Source organism: Thamnophis elegans, chromosome Z, assembly GCF_009769535.1.
Source record: "Thamnophis elegans isolate rThaEle1 chromosome Z, rThaEle1.pri, whole genome shotgun sequence".
In the NCBI taxonomy this organism is placed as follows: domain Eukaryota; kingdom Metazoa; phylum Chordata; class Lepidosauria; order Squamata; family Colubridae; genus Thamnophis; species Thamnophis elegans.
This window is the reverse complement of record NC_045558.1, coordinates 63,401,711-63,422,620: the sequence shown is the minus strand read 5'-3', so window position 1 is coordinate 63,422,620 and position 20,910 is coordinate 63,401,711. Positions and strand designations below refer to the sequence as shown.

The 20,910-nt window shown below is 40.3% G+C and overlaps 1 protein-coding gene across 15 annotated transcripts in view; it reads right to left on the bottom strand.

Moving 5' to 3' along the window:
- The window catches only part of GOLGA4 (golgin A4), a 244,928-nt gene that overhangs the window by 171,814 nt on the left and 52,204 nt on the right, over nucleotides 1-20,910 (bottom strand). For 7 of the 15 annotated variants that reach the window (XR_004256961.1, XM_032237102.1, XM_032237101.1 and 4 more), the window contains 4 exons: nucleotides 16,978-17,028; nucleotides 11,164-11,262; nucleotides 10,427-10,565; nucleotides 8,267-8,454 (listed from right to left, as the gene is read on the bottom strand). Coding sequence is in view for 14 of the 15 variants with exons in the window: in XM_032237102.1 (XP_032092993.1) it covers nucleotides 8,267-8,454; nucleotides 10,427-10,565; nucleotides 11,164-11,262; nucleotides 16,978-17,028 (477 nt within the window). In the remaining variant the exon portion in view is untranslated. The remainder of the gene's footprint in view (nucleotides 1-8,266; nucleotides 8,455-10,426; nucleotides 10,566-11,163; nucleotides 11,263-16,977; nucleotides 17,029-20,910) is intronic. The other 8 variants (XM_032237105.1, XM_032237109.1, XM_032237112.1 and 5 more) reach the window with 4 other exon arrangements.

Here is a 20,910-nt window from a genome sequence, read left to right as displayed (position 1 = left end):
TGCTGTTCACCCTCAATCAGGAGCGGGGCAGGTGGAGCTTGCAAAGGACCCTGCAATGGAGAAATGCGTTCCGGCTTCAGGAGATTGACATGAAATACCGGGTAGACACGGTTGAAGTATTTAGGCAGTTCCATATGTATGGACACAGGGTTGATGACCTTGATAATTGGGAACAGGCCAACATATTTCGGGTCCAATTTCTTAGACTTCTGAGAGGTCCATAGAAATTTGGTGGATAAATAAACATAATCACCGACTTTATATTCCCTCGCCTTCACTCTCTTTTTATCCACTTGTTTCTTATGTGCCTGATGTGCTGCATCCAGCGCCTGGTAAGCTAAAGGCCACATCTCAGGAAGTTGGTCACTCCACACGGAAAGGGACAGCACTTGCGGTTTCTCCCGAGGTATTTCGGGGGTAGGCACAAAATCATGTCCATACACCACCCCGAAGGGTGTAAACCCCGTGCTGCTGTGTACCGAGTTCTTATACACCACCTCAGTGTGAGGTAACAATTCCACCCAATTATCCTGCTGGTAATTGATGAAACACCGGAGATACTGTTCTAGTACAGAATTAGTCCTCTCACAGGCCCCATTAGTTTGAGGGTGGTGGGCGGAGATTAAGCCCTGGGTAGAGCCTATTAACTTCAAAAATTCTTTCCAAACCAAGGAGGTAAATTGGACCCCTCTATCAGAGATGATGAGATTTGGTACCCCATGTAGACCATATATATGTGTAATGAACAATTTAGCTAGGGATTTAGCAGAAGGGATTTAAGAGCAAGGAACAAAATGAACCTGTTTGGAGGACAAGTCGGTAACAACCCAAATCACTGTTATTTCCTTGACTTTCCGGTAATTCAACAATGAAATCCATAGAGATCTCCTTCCACGGTGCCTCAGGACAGGCTACTGCTTGGAGCAATCCTCGAGGTTTTCCCAGTGGTCGTTTCGCAGCAGCACAAGTGGGACAACTAGCTACATAAGATTTAATGTCTTTTTTCAATGTGGGCCACCAAAATTGTCTTTTGATGAGATGCAGGATTTTTACAAACCCAAAATGTCCAGCCATGCAATAGTTGTGAGCGCGCTGAAGGACCATGGGTCTAATAGTCATGGGAACATATAATTTAGCTCCAATCCAAGCCAGGCCATCCTTCATGGTGCACTCATTTGTATGTTGGTGAAACCACTCATCAACCTCAAGGGCTTCTTTGAGTTTTGCAACGAGGTCTTGCGTGACCTCCAAATTGGAAATGGTCTGACTCCTGGTGACAACTGGAACGGCGAGGCTTCTCGTTGGCATGACAGGTTGGACAATACTAAGCTTTGAACTGTTATACTGAGGAAGTCTGAACAAAGATTCAGCCATAAAATCTTTCCCTCCTGGGATATATTTCAAAGTGAAATTGAATCTATTGAAATGTTGTGCCCATCTCATTTGCTTGGGGGATAGTTTCCTGGGTTTTTTTTAATGCCTCTAGGTTTTTGTTATCAGTCCATACCTCAAAAGGGTGTTTTGCCCCTTCCAAAAAATGACGCCAGGTCATCAAAACCCATCTGACAGCAAAAGCCTCCTTTTCCCAAATAGCCCATCGTCTCTCAGTCTCTGTTAGCTTTCGAGAGGTATTAGCGCAGGGTTGCAACTTCCTATGTGCATTCGTTTGAAGTAGCACTGCACCTAGTGCAACATCACTAGCATCTGCCTGGACCACAAAAAAAGAATTCATGTCCGGGTGTTTTAGAACTGATTCAGCTGCAAAAAGCCGTTTTAATTTCTCAAACGCAGCCTGGCATTCCATAGTCCAGTTCAAGGGTTTACTCGGACTGGGTTTTGTCTCCCCCTTTGACTTTAGGAGGTTTGTAATTGGTAAGGCAATCTTGTCAAAAGAAGGAATAAATAGATGATAGAAATTAGCAAAACCCAAGAAACTTTGCATTTGTTTGTGTGTTTGGGGGGCCGCCCATTTGGTGACTGCTTGGACCTTCGCTGGATCCATCTCTATTCCTTCATGGGAGATACGATATCCCAAGTAATCTACCTTCTCCTGATGGAACTCGCTTTTTGACAATTTAGCATACAGTTCTGCTGCACGAAGCTTTTTGAGAACTGTGTGAACAAGCTTCACGTGTTCTTCACGTGTTTCCGTGTAAATAAGGATATCATTCAGATAGATCATCATGCCTTTGTAAAGGTGGTCATGTAAAACCTCATTAATTAATTGCATGAAAACAGCTGGCGCCCCCTGCACTCCAAATGGCATAACTCAAAATTGAAAACAACCCAGAGGGCAATTAAACGCAGTTTTCCATTCATCACCTTCCTTAATTCTGAACCTGTAGTAGGCCTCTCCTAGATCTAACTTTGTGAAAATCCTTCCTTTACCCAGCTGGGCCAGCATGTCTTTCATTAATGGCAAAGGGTAGAGATTTTGGACACACCCCGTTCAGGCGGAAGGAACCATTTCTTCTCTCTGAATAAGACTGGGGCAGCCACTCGGGGTCTAGCTGGTTCAATGAAACCACTTTCTAAATTTTTGTCAATGAATTTTCTCAATTCATCCATTTCTCTAGGGGTCATTGAGTAAATCTGAGGTTTTGGGAGTTTTACTCTAGGGAGAATGTCAATGCTGCAATCGGTGGGTCTATGTGAGGGTAATTTATCTGAAGATTTTTCACTGAAAACATCTTTCAGGTCCCAGTATTCCTTCGGGATTTTTTCCTCCCCTCTGGCTGTTAGGTTGGGGTCTGACTTATTCAGTTCTGGAATCCTTTCTTCCCTTTCAGGGGCGTAGCAGACCAGATGCGCAACTACCCTTTCCTCCAATTTATGTGTGGGTTCCACTTACGCAGCCAGGGCAATCCCAATATAGGGGGTCGGTCCATTCCTGGGGCTACAATAAAACATTGTCTCTTGGTGGGTTCCCATCCACATCTCAATGGGCTCAGTAACAAAGTGAGTAGGGCTCCCTCCCGCAATAGAGCCATCAATTGGCAAAATGCAATTGGGATTTTCAAAGTTTTTAGCTTCAATCCCAATTTCTCTACTATTTCCGGGCTCATAATGCATTGTGTACAACCAAAATCTAAAAGAGCTAGGATTTTCTCTCGTGTGCCAGAAGAGGGCACTCTAAGCTCAACTGAAATAGTCATGGGTCCCAAACGGGAAGTTAACCATTGGTCATCATCAGAGTCACTTCCTTCCGAATAGCTGGGGGTTTCCTCTCCTCCTTCCACAGGGTTGAAACGCTGAGAAGTTTCCTCCCCTTGCAAGGCAGGTTCTTTCCTCTTGCTGGGAGGTTTTCCAAGCCTCTTGTCTTTCTGAGAGGGTGGGGGGTTTTGGTTCATCTTGACCTGACAATTCACAGCATAATGCCCCTCCTTCCCACAGTGGAAACACACGAAGGGTTTGGGCTTACTTGCAAATCCACCTTTCCCTCCTTTCGAGACTCTTGGGGGGGATTGGCGGGGGAGATTCTTTGCCCTCACCTTCCCCTTGGTACTTCAGCCTGGCCAGGTCAATTTCAACATCAGCGGCTGCTTCATACCAGGGCTGCAATCTACGGGGAGGTCTCCTGTTCAATGCTAGTAAATCTCTTTGTTTAACCCATCAGTGAAATGGTCCAGCAATGCTTCTTCAGACCACCCCCTCATAAAAGCTGACAGCTCCCGAAATTCTTGTACATAATCAGCTACTGGCGGTTTCCCCTGGGTAAGAGTTGTAAACTTAATTCTGGCTCTTCGTTCTGTGAGGGGATCATCAAAGCGTTTCCTCAAAGTGGCCATAAACCCACTAAAGTCTCTCAAAAGCAGGGAATCAGCGTTGTGCAATCCTACCATCCAATCTGCTGCTTTTTTTCCAGAGCCATCAATATAACCCTTACCTTGGCGTCATCAGATCCCAGTTCATCGCCATACATTTGCATGTAGTTCCACACTTGAACAAGGAAGAGACCTAGCTCTTTTGGTTCTCCTCCGTATTTTACACTTAAAGGAGGAACCTTAGCCATCAGGCGTCTGCGCCCCCCCCCCAACTCTTGGAATGTTTCTAGCCAGAGAGGTTGGGGTCGGCACTGGGTCATCTTGTTCAACTCCCCCTTTGAACCCTCCAGTCTCTCTCAGGTCAGGCAAGATATATTTTTTCTCTGTCTCTACCTCAATTTCTCTCTCCATTTCACTCTCACAAGTCGAGCGTCTCTCCCACGCTCCTTCGAAAAGTTTCATGGCTTGGGACATCGTAAGATTTTCCTCCTCAGGATCCCGCCAGTCAGCTGCTGGTTTTCTGGGCCTCCTCATAGTAATCCCAGTCAAAGATTCTTCAGGATCCTCTTTCCCTCCCACTCTCCAAGTCCACCTGGGTCGAACTGATCGTTCTTCCAACTGCAGGCCAGCCATCCGCTCCATCTCCGAAGTGCCTGCAGCTGCTCCCATATCTTCTTCATGATCACTACCTTCGTGGGACATTCTTCAGATTTTGGGTAAACCCCCCTCGGAAGGTGTCAGCTCCGGGATGGGTGTGAGGTGAGATCCAGCTTAATGTCACAGCTCCTTCACTTAATAACCAAGAAAGAAACCACTCAACTCCATTTTGCAGAATTAAGAGTACTTTTACTGATTATAAGTAATTAGTATCTAAGCAAAGCTGGATCTCAGCAAAAGGCGCGAAAGCATTAGATATCAATACATGATTCATTCCCCTCCCCTTGGCACCCCAGTCCATAGTCCAATCATATATCTCCACAGCTGTCAGGTGGGAGACAACTTCAAAAATCATCATCAGGTTGGTATGCCGGACAGTTGGCCTTGGCGGGAAACTCCCCTCCTTCCACATGCGCAAACGAATGGTGAGAACAACTCTCAATTAACAGTCCTCCTGCACAGATTATTTCCCTCACCCAAATATCATGCCCTTCCCCCCCGTTTCAATGGCAGCCAAAAAGCAAGCAGCAAAACAGAGGCTGACACTGACAAACATTTATCCAGTACTTGCAAAATATTTTCTACTGTTTATGATCTGGTGCAAACATGTAATCCATTCTCAGACATTGAAGCGCAGGTACATTTGCTAACTACGGTTGGAGTGGATGTGGGAGTTGGCTTGCATTCATGGAGATCCGCAGTGAAAATAGTTGAATTCATTGCGAATGAAATCAAAACCACAGTGTTTTCCAGGATTATTGCAAAGAATCTAAAGGTCTGCCTAATAATCGATGAAGCCTCAAAACACTTTCAATGAAAGCAGTGCTGATAGTTTTTGTTAGAGTTGAAGATCCAGAATACCCAGCAACCATTTTCATTGAGCTTTTGGAATTAGAGAAGCAAGATGCGGAGACCATATGTTCTACAGCGATGGGAAGCTTGCTTAAAAGTTGGGTTTACCATCGAATATCTCCAGAAGAATTTAATCGCTTTCTGCTCCGATGGTGCCAATGTTACGCTTGGAAGAAAATCTGGAGTCAGCACCAGAATAGCTCAAGACTTCCCAAACATCATAATCTGGCACTGCTTGAACCACCGCTTCCAACTTGTGCTATGTGATGAAATAAGAGAAATAAAGCAACTCAACCACTTCAAGATCTTCCTTGATAAAATACACACCACCTTCCACAAATCCTGCAAGAGCCAGAATGACCTTTTCCAAATTTCTGAACAATTGGGCATTGAAATTGGTAAGATTGGCAAAGTTTTGGGACCAAGATGGGGTGCCTGTAGTTTAAGGCCAACCATGGCTGTGTGGTGTGCTTATCCAGCACTACATCAGTTTTTCTGGGCAATGAAAGATTCCCAGGTATGGCTTCCTGTTTTGAAAATCTTTTTTTTTTTTTTGAAGGATTTGGCCCTCATGATACATATTCTAAATGAGATTTCTTGTCTGTCAAATGCCCTGCAGGGAAGAGACACAGATATCATCAAGGCCGAAAAGTTAGTATTGTGAACAATTAAAGCTTTTGAAGTGGTTAGACAGAGAAAGGGCACATATGAAAACAACATTTATGCAATGCTAAAAACACAAGCCTTCAAAAACATCAATTTAGCTCAAAATCAATGATTTGTTGCCCTTCCTCATGACAAGATTGTGTCAAGCATCATCACCAATTTGAAGAAAAGGCTGATGGATTGCGACTATCTAAAAACAGGTAGCCAATTGCCAGCCGCAAACAAGTTACATTTTATCACATATTTGGAGCCAGATTACTGGAACATTGAAAGTGTAGTCATTCCATGGGCTGAGGCAGCATTGTTTGAATTTGGCGAAATTTTTAATTACGAAATTAATTTGAATGACTACAGAGATTTTTTTGGAAAATGTGCTAAAAAATCCAAACAAGCTAGAGCTATTGTCAGGACAATTGCTGTTACTTCAGCAGAGGCGGAAAGAGTGTTTTCAAAAATGAACCTCATATGTTCAGAGCAAAGAACCCACCTTGTTCCAAACATAAGTAATCTGATGGTGATATGTGTTGTTGGCATGCCTGTTGAGAGATGGGACCCCATTCCTGCAATGAAAAAGTGGCTCAGAGCACATCACCACACGGCTGATGATCCACGAATAAAGACCAAGAAAGCTGCAACTGAGGAGTCTGGAAGCCTAAACAATATGGAAATATCAACAACCAGAAAACCAATAACACAAGTACTTGAGTGTATCTCTTTCATTGTGTTATTCTTGTGTAAGGTATAAGTGCATGCAATTAAAGTCTTCCTTTCTGTGTCTCTTCTTTGTGCAGGCCATTCAAGGAGCAAGTGTGGTTTAGTGATGTAGAACACTGGCAAGGCAGTAATCTTCCCTCTGTAAATAGCTGTCTTTATTGCTGAGTGTGCTTGGTTCATCCTTAATATAGTAAGTGCAACCAATTAAAGTCCTCCTTTCTGGGTCTCTTCTTTGTGCAGGTTATTGGAGCAAGGTGGCAAGATGGTGGTGCAGAAGACGCAGAAAAGGACAGTAATCTTCCTTTTCTATTATTTTGTGTGCTTGTTTCATCCTAATGCAGTGCATGCAATTAAAGTCTTCCTTTCTGTTTCTCTTCTTTGTGCAGGTTATTGGAGCAAGGTCGTGAGGTGGTGGTGCAGAAGATGCAGAAAAGGACAGTAATCTTCCTTTCCTATTATTTTGCGTGCTTGTTTCATCCTAATGCAGTGCATGCAATGGAAGAGTTCATTTCTGTATCTCTTCTTTGTGCAGGCCATTCATTGGAATCAGTGATACCGAAGACTGGCAAGGATAGTCATCTTCCTTCTGTAAGTAGCTCTTTTATTGTTTTGTATGTACTTATTTTAATCTTATTGTAGTTTATCCATTGGGGCAAAGAATTCAGTGACATCGTCTTGGCCACTCCCACCTGATTACATGGCCGGCAAGCCACTCCCACCCGGTCACATGGCCGGCAAGCCACTCCCACCCAGTCACATGGCCGACAAGCCACTCCCACAAAGCAGACGACACCTACAGAAGAGGTTCCAAAAATTTTTGAAACCCACTACTGAACTTCGGCTAAATCCAAGATATGTAGCAACACTGATTAATATGATATAATAATGCCATCATGTGTTATGAGCTCTCTTGTACAGAGGTTATTTAGTATTTTAATTTTGTACTGAAAGGTATTTTTTCAAATACTGATGTCCCTTTGAATTATATATCAATAATTGAAAAAGGACCAACAATGGAAATAGAAATTGAATGCAAACAAACCGTATACTCACTACCTCTAATAATTGAAACTAATAGCCTAGTTGAAACATCTGCAAGGAAATCACTACATTCAGAGAGCACCTAAGAATTCCACATCTCAACCCTGACCAGAAATATTCCCTTATACTGGATGTTCTATTTTTCTTTTAATTTTATCTGCAGGCCATCTAGAGTCCTTATGGAATCAGACAGTCTTGAAATTGAAATAAATATGATAAAAAAATAAATATTTCAAAACTTTTTCCCCTTCTGCATACATATGCATATTACATAAATGATAAACAATAAAAATACTGTGTAAATGCCTGGTATGATTTCCTTATCCTAATATATTTTTTTTAAAAACTTAAATTACTAAAATCTACATTTATGTTTAATCTGAATATATTAACAACCAGTTTCCTTATAAACATTATCAAGTATGATAGAATTTCTATCTTTTAGCATATTGCATTTTATTAATGTTTAGAATTTGTTGTCATGCTGTTTAATCAAAATGAATTATAATCTCTGGCATCTTTTGTAATAAGATAACAATTAATATCATGAGAAGCCTTTATTTTCCCAATACCTTTATTTTCTTTAGCTCCTGAAGCCTCTCATATAGTTGTTCCTGCAGTGCTTCTTTCTCACTGGTCAGCTGTGCTAAGCACTCCTTCTGAGATTTAATTCTTTCTTTACACTGATGAAGCAAATTTTCTTGATGTTTTAATTTCTGAGTTAGAGTTTCTATTGTTTTATCAGCATTCTCATTACCAACTACGAACAGCAAAAAAAAATATGTTTGGTTTTCATTTGATATTTCACATGTACCAAAGTCTACATAGTGCTGTCAATTATATGAACTGCTGCTCTATATGGGAACTCTTTGCATGATTCCTGCTACTTATGGAATTAAGGTTGCCCTTCTATACAACATCTACTCCATATTTAAAGTTGCTTGATCCCAATACAGCTGCTCAACTAGTTAAACAAATAATTCTTGATTTTGATCTTCAGAATGATAGGGGTAAATCTCATTTACAGGAACTCTTTTATAGCCCTGTTGGATTCCCACTTACTTCTATTATACCCAGAAGAACACTGATCCTAGAAAGTTTTAATTCATTACCATTAACCTGAGAGAGGGAAGGTTTAACAATATCCTATATTCAAGACAGCCTTGTATATAATCAAGACTCACTATAAAGTCAGCCACTTTATTTTCTGCTTTGTGATAAATGATGTTATCTACTTCTTGACAGTGCTGGCAGGACAGAAATTGAAATTATCTGTATCTTACTTTTAGTTTAGTTTAGTTTAGTTTAGTTTAGTTTAGTTTAGTTTAGTTTAGTTTAGTTTAGTTTAGTTTAGTTTAGTTTAGTTTAGTTTATTGGATTTATATGCCGCCCTTCTCCCAAGGACTCAGGGCAGCGTACAACATTAAAAAAAATTGCATATTACAAAAGTTAAAAAAAATACTTTCGTATTTTCTGTTGGAAATTTCTAGTAATGTTTCTAAGCTCTGCTCTATCACGACTGACATTAAGATTTTAGGTTTAGCTTTCAATTTAGAGCATCAGTGGGCAATTAATTTTTTCAAGGGCTACATGAGAGGCTGGCCTGAACCAATGTCCTCAATTCTATCACCTCAACTCAGATGAGGAGCAAGTGCTGCACAGGAACAGAAAATGCTTCTTTCCTCACCAACCCATGGACATCAGCTGACTGAAAAAAGCATGGTGACTATGCAGAGCAATATCAAACCTCTTCTCCTGCCCCCTGCAGCATGCTTATTTATATTTGATTTCTAATTTCCAATTGATCTTATTTATACAGGCCGGACAGAGATATGCAAAAGTCCAGATATGGCCCAGGAACCATAAAACATCAGGTCTGTTTTAGAGAGTCTTATGAAGAATATCAATTATGCTAAAAGTTTTCTCCAATGTTCCTTCATTATGTAGCTTTGTTAATATGCATTACTTTTGATTTTATTTGTATTACTATTTTTATTATTACCATTTTTATTATTACTATTATTTTGCTTCACACTTGTGGTTTTTTTTTTGAAATCAATAAATTAAATACATAGTATAAATTTCTGGATAAATTTATGTCTCATTATTAATTAATTTACTGCATTATTTATGCCAAAGATGGCACAGTGGCTCAGTGGTTAAAACGCTGGGCTTGTTAGCTGGAAATTAAAAATATATATATTTATTTTAGCCCAGATATTCCAAAAAGAATCACTGTTAATTTTTAGGATTACTAAATAAATATAATATTTTACCACATTTTACAATTTCTTTCCCCATTTTATTGCTTCTTACCTTTTATTTTTTCCTTTTCTATCGAACAAAATATAAAACTAGAACTAAAAAAAGAAAGTAAGTTAAAAAGGAAAAGAAAGAAGTAACAAAATCAAAAGACATGAAAAAAGAAAATGTGGTAGTATATACTACGATTTCAAAGTTACACTGTTAATTTCTTCCAAAAATCAAGCCTCTAGTTTGTATAAAATAAATTCACCCTCTGCAAGTAGAAATTTTCTCAAGCCATCAGAATCAATGAAATCAGGAAGTGAAAATTTTTGCTGATACACTAGGAAATATTAAGGAAAAAAACCCTTAATTCTGCTAAAATAGTTTTAAAATTACAAGCGGCCATTGCTATGTATCAGAACTCTGAAAATTTCCCACTATTCTTTAACATTTAGTGTGTTTTCTTTTTTAAGATAAGAACTTACCAGGACCTGCTGACTGCAAAGTATTTTCTGTATTCTGATTTTTTACAGGACTCTGAACTTCTGACTGAGTTTGAACGTTTGGATTCGGTAGTTCAATGTTTATCTCATTACTATACAATTGTTGCTTCAGTAATAATACCTGCATGAGGAAAATATTTATCCATTCAACAGTCCGGCATCAGTTAGGATTTACTGATTTTTTTTTAACTAGTAATATAAATTTCTACATTGTCCTATGTGACTGAAACAGCAATATACAAAAGCTGTAGAAAGACAACTCCAAATAAAGTGGAATGATCCATATGGCCTCTGCAAAAGCTTTTTCCTGAACTTTCCTTTTGATACACCTATCTTTCAAAATACTGAAAAGCACACAGTATGTAGTTAAATACATCCAAGTGAGTTTTTTCTCCATATTCAAAAATGATATTCAAATCATTTTTTCTTTAAGTATCATAAATCATAAATAAATGTACGGGTTCTGGGAAGTCGGGGGGGAGGATGAGGGGGTTGGGGGGAGGGTGGAGGGAGGGAGGGGTATACATTAGGCTAGACAAGAATTTGGTGGTAAACTAGAATTATTTTGACATACAAAAAATTGTACTTCGATTGTACTTACTGATTGAGGAATGATGAAATGTTTGTTTTAAAAGAAATAAAACTTTGAACCCGAAAAAAAAATAGTTGATATTCTTCAAGAATGTTTTGGAAACTTCTCTTTTAAAAGAAGCAGTTACCTGTGTCTGCAAGGCACTGATAATTTGGTCCTTTTGCTCTAATGATGCAGCAAATTCTTCTTGAAGATGCCTCTTTGGTTTTTTATCTATCTTAACTTCCTATCATAATATTTTGAGAGAAATATAAAACAACTTTAAAGCATGTGTTTGTATGTATATTCTGTAGAAATCAAAATTTAGCTGGATTTATAACTTTTACTGCTACCATATTAAATCCTATTATAGAACAGTTAAGGTACTATTCTTTTAGTTTTTCCACTCTCCTGTTTGGATCTTATTCTATTTACATCACACTATCTTAACAACCTTATTATACTAAGGAAGTATGAAACTAAATTTTAATATGGAGCAGTACAGTAACACTTTCAATATTTTTCTGTACTTTATTAGTATATTTCAAACAGCAAAAAGAGAGAAAAGCCAATCAGACTTTTATCAAGATGAAAAGCTTACAGAAGTTTAAAAAAGAGAATCACCCCAAGTTTCTTTAAATGGAAACATGAAAGAAATATAGTTAGGAAAACAGGAAAAAATACAGAATGAATATGTAATGTCTATAATCTTAGGTTCTTCAGAAGCTTATCAGAAGTATCCCAATTAGAAGACTGATAATAGACAAACTATGTAGTGGATGTTTCAGAATACAAACTGAAAATTCACATAAAATGATTTGCGCCCTGATCTTTCCCAGTTTTCATAACCAGCAAAAGTTATAGTTAACTGTGCTAACAAAAAATATTGTTTCAAATAAAATAGTATAGTTTAATAAAAATAATTGGGAAAACAGCAATAGATGCCACTTCTACAAAGAAGCTGGAGAAGCAGTAGAATACCTACTAAGATGCTGTAAAAGGTTTGGACAGACTACAAACAATAGCTTGGCAAAGTATTGGTTAATGTATTATCCAGTTGTCTGTGGGTTGGACATTTTTTAAAGGAATTATATAATAAAACCCATGTTTCTGCTTTGTACAACACACTTTGATCAATCATGGTCATGGTCTGATCACTTCCTGCTGAGGCTTGACTTTCGGAGGCCAATCCCCCACTGTAGGGAGGAGGAACCGATTAGGTGGTTCCGCCCCAGGCGCCTGATGGACCCAATGGGGTTTCAGACGGCGCTTGGAGAAATACCTGACACTATCGTCCACAATCCGGTGGAGTCCTTAGTCGTTGCTTGGAATATAGCGGCGATGGGGGCTCTAAACCGGATTGCGCCTTTGTGACCTCTCCGAGGCGGCGGATCCAGGAGGGCTCCTTGGTTCACCGAGGAACTCCGGGAGATGAAACGCCAAAAGAGACACCTAGAGCACCGCTGGAGGGCCAGTAAATCTGAGTCAGACCGAGCACTGATGAGAGCCTTTATTAGAGCCTATCTTGTGGCAATATGGGCGGCGAAATGTTCGCATTTTGCCGCCCTTATTGCATCCGCCGAATCGCGCCCAGCCGCCTTGTTTAGAATAACCCGCTCCCTCTTGAAAGGGAGGGATGCGGGTGACCCTCTACAGGGTAGAGCTGAGGAATTTGTTCAGTATTTGACAGATAAAGTCGCTCGGATTCGAACAGAGCTGGACTCCAATTGCACGATACCAGCCGAGGTACCGGGGGAGGGTCTTGAGCATGCTTTATGGATTGAGTTTCAACGGGCTTCTCCTGATGAAGTGGACAAGGCCATGGGAGCGGTGAGTGCCTCCACTTGTATACTGGACCCGTGTCCCTCCTGGCTGGTCTCGACCAGCAGGGAGGTGACACGGGGCTGGATCCAGATGATTGTGAACACCTCTCTCCGGGAGGGAATCTTCCCACCCCTCCTAAAGGATGCGGTGGTGAGACCCCTCCTGAAGAAATCATCTTTGGACCCAGCCATTTTGAGCAACTATCGTCCAGTCTCCAACCTTCCCTTTGTAGGGAAGGTTGTTGAGAAAGTGGTGGCCTCGCAACTCCGACGGTCCTTGGAGGAAGCAGATTATCTAGACTCTTTTCAGTCGGGTTTCAGGCCGGGTTACAGCACGGAAACTGCTTTGGTCGCGCTGATCGATGATCTCTGGCAGGCCAGGGATAGGGGTCACCCCTCTATCCTTGTGCTTCTTGACCTCTCAGCGGCCTTCGATACCATCGACCATGGTATCCTTCTGCGACGGTTGCGAGGGGTGGGGTGGGAGGCACCGTTTTGCGGTGGTTCTCCTCCTATCTCTCAGACAGGTCGCAGTCGGTGTTGGTCGGAGGGCAGAGATCGACCCCAAGGCCCCTCAAGTATGGGGTGCCACAGGGTTCGGTCCTGTCCCCCCTCCTATTTAACATCTACATGAAGCCGCTGGGTGAGATCATACGCCAGCACGGGATTAAGTATAACCAATATGCAGACGATACGCAGCTGTATCTGTCTGCCCCGTGCCAACTCAGCGAAGCAGTAGAAGTGATGTGCCAGTGCCTGGAAGCTGTTAGAGTCTGGATGAGAGCAAACAAGTTGGCACTCAATCCAGACAAGACCAAGTGGCTTCTGATGTTCCCTCCCAAAGATTGTCCAACTGTTCCATCTCTCAGGCTGGGGGGCGAAATTATACGCCCCTCAGAGAGGGTTCGCAATTTGGGAGTCCTCCTAGACCCACAGCTGACTCTAGAATACCATCTGTCGGCTGTGACCAGGGGGACCTTTGCCCAGGTTCGCCTGGTGCACCAATTGCGACCCTACCTGGATCGGGAGGCCCTTCAGACAGTCACTCACGCCCTTGTGACCTCAAGACTGGATTATTGTAATGCGCTCTACATGGGGCTGCCCTTGAAGAGGGCCAATTAGTCCAGAATGCAGCCACGCGAGCGATTGTGGATGCACCAAGGTATACCCACGTTACACCTATCCTCCGCGAGCTGCACTGGCTACCTATTAGTCTCCGAATCCGCTTCAAGGTGCTGGTCGCTACCTATAAAGCCCTACATAGCATCGGACCTGGGTACCTGAGAGACCGCCTCCTGCCGATTACCTCTCTCAGAACAATTAGATCGCACAGGTTGGGTCTCCTCCGGATTCCATCTGCCAGCCAATGTCAGCTGGCGACTCCCCGGAGGAGAGCCTTCTCTGTTGCAGCTCCAGCCCTCTGGAACGAGCTCCCTGTTGAGATCCGGATCCTTACTACCCTCCCGGCCTTCCACAAAGCCACCAAGTCCTGGCTGTTCCAGCAGGCTGGGGGGAGCTGAGAAGCATCTACCTCCATAGAAATTGTGAATGTTGGTTTTGTTTTTAATATGTTGTCTTTGTCTTGTTCCCCCCTTTCCCTTGTCTTTTGTGAGCCGCCCGGAGTCCTCCGAGAGTGGGCGGCATACAAGACAGACAGACAGACAGACAGACAGACAGACAGACAGACAAACAAACAAATAAATAAATCTTCTTTATCATTAAATATTCCAGTATTTATATGTAAAAACAAACAAACAGAATTTCCACTTGCTTTCTAAAAGCACAGCTTTCATGTGGCTTTTTACAATCTCATTCTGACTCAGCAGATTTAATGAATTGTTTAACAATAGTGATTCAAATAGCAAAATAACCTCATCTAGAGATACCAGTTGTTATTTTCTTACTAGATAATTGATTATGAAATGAAGAATATGCAAACAATACTGAATATTATTGGGTCCTTTGTTTCTGTTATCATGTTTCTCTTAGCAATCTCTGCATAAAAATGTATTACATGTTTTTCACAATACTGTAACATGTCATATAGGCAGTTAACAGTAATTTTTAAAATGAACAGTTTTCAGTCCAGCATGTTATTGTAGCAAAGATTAGCCTGTTACTTCTCATGAGTGACTATAACCGTCTACAAAATACAAAAATAAAGGAAATAACAAAAACTGAATATTCATTATTTCCTCTGATCTTAGTAATATATAATAGCGCCTTATTTAATGGAGTCAATCTTGCATAAGAAACCTCTCAAAGAAAGTGTAATCAAAACATTGAATTATGAACAAAAAATGAATTATGAGTAGAGAATATTCCTGACTAGGATCTTTATGCTGGGACTTCTAATTATGCAATAGGTATATTAAATAGGTCAAGTGGTACATGTATTATTTTAAATTATTTTTGATATAATTTATTTTTAAAAATAGATGCAGGGATTGGAAGTTTACAGAAAAGCAAGAAAACCTATTCCAAAAGATTCAAAGATGAAAGAAAACCTAAGCTCAATCTATCATTAAAATCTAACCTATCAATCTAGATCAGGAGCGTCAAACACACTTTATCAAGCAGCATCACATGACATATCGATACTTTTTTCTCCTTCACTAATCCAGGCATAGGTGAGATCAGTGCATGATGCATCTGGCCCACAGGCCGGGAGTTTGAAAGCCCTGATCTAGGTGGTAGACAGAGATAATTAAAGACTGGAAAAATCAAAATATGAGGAATGAAAGGAAATGAAATGAGAAGCTCCATTTTATCTTTGTTTATCCTTTTTAAAGAGAAACAAGAACATATTTCACATAGCTAAATCTATGGAGATTCTCAGTCATCTAGATCACAGTTGTCCCAAAGATGCTTTTTCAAGAGACAACTGGACTTTCTTGTTTCTCTTTGAAGATGTTTCACTTCTTGGATGACAAGTGCTTCCAAATCCTTCCATTCTCCACCATCCAGTCAGAGATGAAGAACCTTCTTGGATGAGAAATGTCTTCAAGAAAAACAAGAAAGTCCAGTTGCTTCTTGAAAAAGCACCCTGACTTTAACACACATTCTTGATTGTCAGCACTTTCCCCTGTAGCAGCCTAAACTGTTCTATTCATGCAAGATGCAACGAACACTCCTTGAGAAGTCTTTCTAATTTTCTAGATAATTCTTTTGCTTCAATTTCAAAATCAGATTGTGGACCAATTGTCAGGTAAGGAGAATAAAAATTCAGTTTATTCAGGGAATATTTTGAAGATGTCTGCACTAAAGATTCTTACTGAAAGAGATTCTTTTAAGGGATTTTGAAAAATCGACTCCATTAATGAAACCCAAAATTGAAGCTTCTGTGAAAAAGATCATCACTAGGCTGCAAATAATAAGATAACTGAAATTTATGCTATGTTTTTCTCTGAATATCATAGAATTAATACATTCTCATACATACTAAATGTTTAATTATCAACATCAATTTACTGTATTTTTCAGAGTATAAGATGCACTCCTCCCCCCTAAAAGTGGGTGAAAATTTGGGTATGTCTTATAGACCAAATACGGGCCTGTTTTTGACCTCCCAAACCCTCCACACATCGCATTTTTGCCTTTCCCGGTCCCCAGAAGCACTCTGCAGTGTTCCACATGTCTCGTTTTTGCCAAAAATGAGCCCATTTTCACCCAAAATGGGCCTGTTTTTGGTCTCCTGAGCCCTCTGTGCATCCTGTTTTCACCAGAAGCACTCTGCAGTACTTCACACATCCCATTTTAGCTAAAAATGGGCCCATTTTCACCAAAAACGGGTTTGTTTTTGGCATGCAAAGTGTTTATGGGGGCTGGGGAGGGTGAAAATGGGATGCATAGAGCCCAAAAACTATTTTTTTCTTGTTTTCCTCCTCTAAATCTAGATTCAATTCAATTTATTCAATTTATTAAATTTATATGCCTTTAGATGCATCTTATAGTCCAAAAAATCCGGTAGTTCTGAAAGTTCTAAAACTTTTACAATAATAATAATTAAGAACTACATATATGTTCATGTGGAGGGAGGGAGAGGAGGGAGGGAGGGACTAAACAATGTAAATTCAGGAATTTTTATCTATAAAAATTCTAGAACATTATAATTAAATATAAAGCTTTATACTACATACCACTGAAGATGTTTCACTTTCATTATTGCTTGTATTTTGTTTATGTATTATCTAGAAGGGTAAAAAGGGAAAATATATATCAGAATAAGATCAATTCTCCTAAAATTGTTCTTTTATTCTATTTCTAAAACAGAAATATTTTTATATAAAATATAATACGAAACAATTATATGAAAGAGCATTGCATTTTCTTTTTTTGCAGTTGTTAATTATTAGTATCTGTATAGTAAAGCACACTGAAAGAAGAATATTTATGCTAATAAAATCAACTAAGATGTTCTTAAAATATATGTCATTTATTGTCAAACCCTAACCCCACAAAAAAACAGACATGATTCTTTATGCTTGGTTTTAGAAAAAATCTAAACAGAACCAAGAATGCACAATTACTTGCAACAATCAATATTTCAATTAATTCACTGTTAATTCATGTTTGTAGCACTCACATTCAAGGCTTAATATGTATTAATCAAGTATTACCATTCTCAAATCCAAATTAATTTTAGAAAGACTTTTAGAAATAATCCATAATTAAATATAAACATCTTTTAATTGCAAAAATGTATTATATATATTATCACATAAATCACACAAAAATACAATATAAAGATTTCCTGAAGTCAATTCTACTTGGCCATATCCATATAATATGATAAATGTGATAAAAAAAAGTTTGGTATGTTGTTGATTTATGATTAGTCACTTAGGGGATCACAGTGTCATATAAAGGGAGTCTAGTAAGAGATCAGTAATATGATCCTTCACATGAGAACAATGATTTATGACTGTAATTCTGGGTACAACTAAGGTCATAAATCAAGGATTACTTGTAGTTTGCCATTCCTTTATTTCATGATATATATTTTTTTAATCTAACCTACTATCAGGAATTTCCTACTGAGCTGACATCCAAATATTTAGCTTGCTCTACATTGTGCCAACTCGTAAAGCATTCCTGGCCTGCTCTCGAGTTCTCATTAGTTAATTAGGGCATCTGTTGAAACCTTGACACATTGCTTTGTTTCTTTGAGATCAGCCACGTTCTGCTGGATACTATGAAATACTAGTCTGTGGCACAGTTCTTGACTGCCAATTATTTAGTGTTGATGGTCAATCGAAAAAGGCAAAAGCTATCCATTGATAATTCTAAAGCTACCTGCTGTACAGTTAAGAAACAAGAAAGAAAAGATGAAGAATACAGCCTACATTCCTAATCATTTAAATTAAAATATAATTCTCATTACACTTTAGAATTAATACCTGAGGAACAGTATTTAAGAGTAGATATTTATTGTCTGATGTTCATACACATAAATTATCCCGTATTTCTTAGGAACATCAAGGACTGAAACAGCTGTTTAAAATAACTACATAGTTTTAATTGTAGTAAAAATAATTTTCTCGCATAGAAACATATAATATTCCAGAAGAATAGACAAATACTAAAACTGATGAGTATCAAGAAAACCATGTGCCTTACTGCTATTTTGGCCAGAAGGCAGCCAATATCAGCAAGTTCTCTTCCTTGCATGTTCACTACCAGAAAAAAGATGAGTGCCAGGGCAAGATTTCTGCTTCAAAATTTGTTGAATACTGAATTCGACAACTTTTGAAGCAGTTGAGTAATTACTTAGCTCAAACACCAGATACCTACATAAATTAATTAATATAAATTATAAATGCAATAAAATTAATTGTAAGTTTAGATAATTAAATAAACATACCGTACATATTAAAAAAGCAAGTGCATCCAGATAAATGCAAAGTAAGAATAGCCAATGAGGAACAATATTTATTTAGCTATGCTGCTGCATCGCTATAAACTTCGTTCTTTAAAACAACTAAATTATTGAAAAGTCAAATAACAAATGGTTTAAGCTATGATACCCTCCTCTGACTTTTTTTTATTTAAAATATTTTTTAAAAAACTGATGCAAACTTTGTATCAATTATGGAACAACATCCTGCCCTGCCCCTACTGAGGCAATCATTTAACTCACAGAAAGGGAGTTTGGGGAGAAAGTACCATATTTTTCGGAGTTTAAGATGCACCTTTTTCCCTCAAAAAAGTGGCTGAAAACCTGGGTGTGTTTTATATACTGAAAGAACGTTGGTCTTACCTGAACGGGTCTTTTCAGGGAAGAGAGGGAGGGGTCACCTGTGGGTATTGTCAACGTCTGATTGGTCCAAAGACTGAGAGAAAGCTTCTTAAATACTACTTCCTTCCATTCTTGCCCAGTTTCCTCGATGGCGAACAACGGTTCTAAGAACAAATCAAACAAAAAAATTCCCGGGAACCACCGGTCCCCCCCTTGGTCCCAATAACCTAACTAGGGAGGGTCGTGATGCCTCCCTCTCTTCCCCTGAAAAGACATGTTCAGGTAAGACCAACATTCTTTTTCCAGTGGAAGAGAGGGAGGGGTCATGTGTGGGACATACCCAAGCTTCGTCCCAGGGAGGAAAGAAACTATGGCCCAAGGGGAGTGTCAGCCGCCACCCTCTGTAGGACCCTATGCCCAAAGGAAGCATCCACTGAGGCGAACGCGTCCAGGCAATGGTGTCGTATGAACAGAGTCGGGGAGGCCCAGGCAGCGGCCTGACAAATGTCCTCAAACGGAGCCCTAGTGGCCCACGGCACTCCTCGAGGAATGGGCCATAATCCGGGAGGGAACAGTATGACCCACTGCCCTATAGGCCTCTGCAATGGCTTGTCGCAGCCAACAGCCAATCGTGGGTGAAGACACCCTGGCCCTGAACATCCCAAGTTGGAAGGAGACAAAGAGAGCCTCCGACCTGCACACCCCCGCAGTCTGCCTGAGATAAATGCGCAAAAATTCAAATTCAAATTTAATAAATTTATATGCCACCCAATCCCGAAGGACTCCGGACGGCTTACAGAAATACATCACTGTTCTGGCCCGCACTTAGCCTGCTCCAAAACTAAAGTCACATAAAGCTTGCCAAACGAAAGTGTTTATCAGTCTCAGCTCAGACTGGCTGCGAGCCCAAAGTAAACACAGATAAAGTCTCTTGCAAACAAGGTTATGCAGCAGAATGCAGAAACAAAGCTCTTACAGCCCCGAATGTTCACGAAGCAAAATCACTTTTCCAAGTGTCTTACAAACCCAAACAAGACCGGAACTGAATTCTCCATAAACGAACCACGTTGGCTTCTGCAACCAGGGTGTGGCACCATCAGTCCCGAGCAACAGCTGGGTGTAATCACCTCCTATGAGTCCTCAATTGTGCCTTACGTCAGTCAGCTCTTCTCCTATGTGCATCTCGAAAAGACTCACAGGAGGGTTCTTGCTCAGTCTCTCTTGTCTCCTCCCCACTGATCCAAGGCTCAGTCTCTCTTGTGTCCTCCCCACTGATCCAAGGCTCAGTCAGTACCTGGGGACCAACTAGTCTCTCCAAGCCCTGCTCGGAGTCAGACCCCTGTCCAGAGCCCTCCTCCTCTTCCAAGCATGACTCAGAAAGCCCCTCGCTGTCAGAGTCTGATAACAGCTCCCAAGGCTCTAGCCAAGTCACATCACTAAAAGGATAAAAATTAAAAAATAGAGAAAAGAAAAACAAATTAAAAAATCACTTCATGCACTCAATCTAGGCGGGGCTGGACATCATTCATGAGGTCAACAGCCCCAGGCCTGCCGGAATAGCCAGGTTTTAGTAGCCTTTTGGAAGGCCGAGAGAGTAGGAAGGGTCCAGATCTCTGGGGGTAGATCGTTCCATAGGGTCGGAGCAGCTACAGAGAAGGCCCTCCCCCAAGGAGCCACCATAGGACATTGTCTGGTCGACGGCACCTGGAGAAGGCCCATCCTGTGTGATCTTATTGGCTGTTGGGAGGTATGTAGCAGAAGACAGTCTCGCAGATATCCAGGTCCTAGGCCATGTAGGACTTTAAAGGTAATAACCAGCACCTTGAAGCGTGTT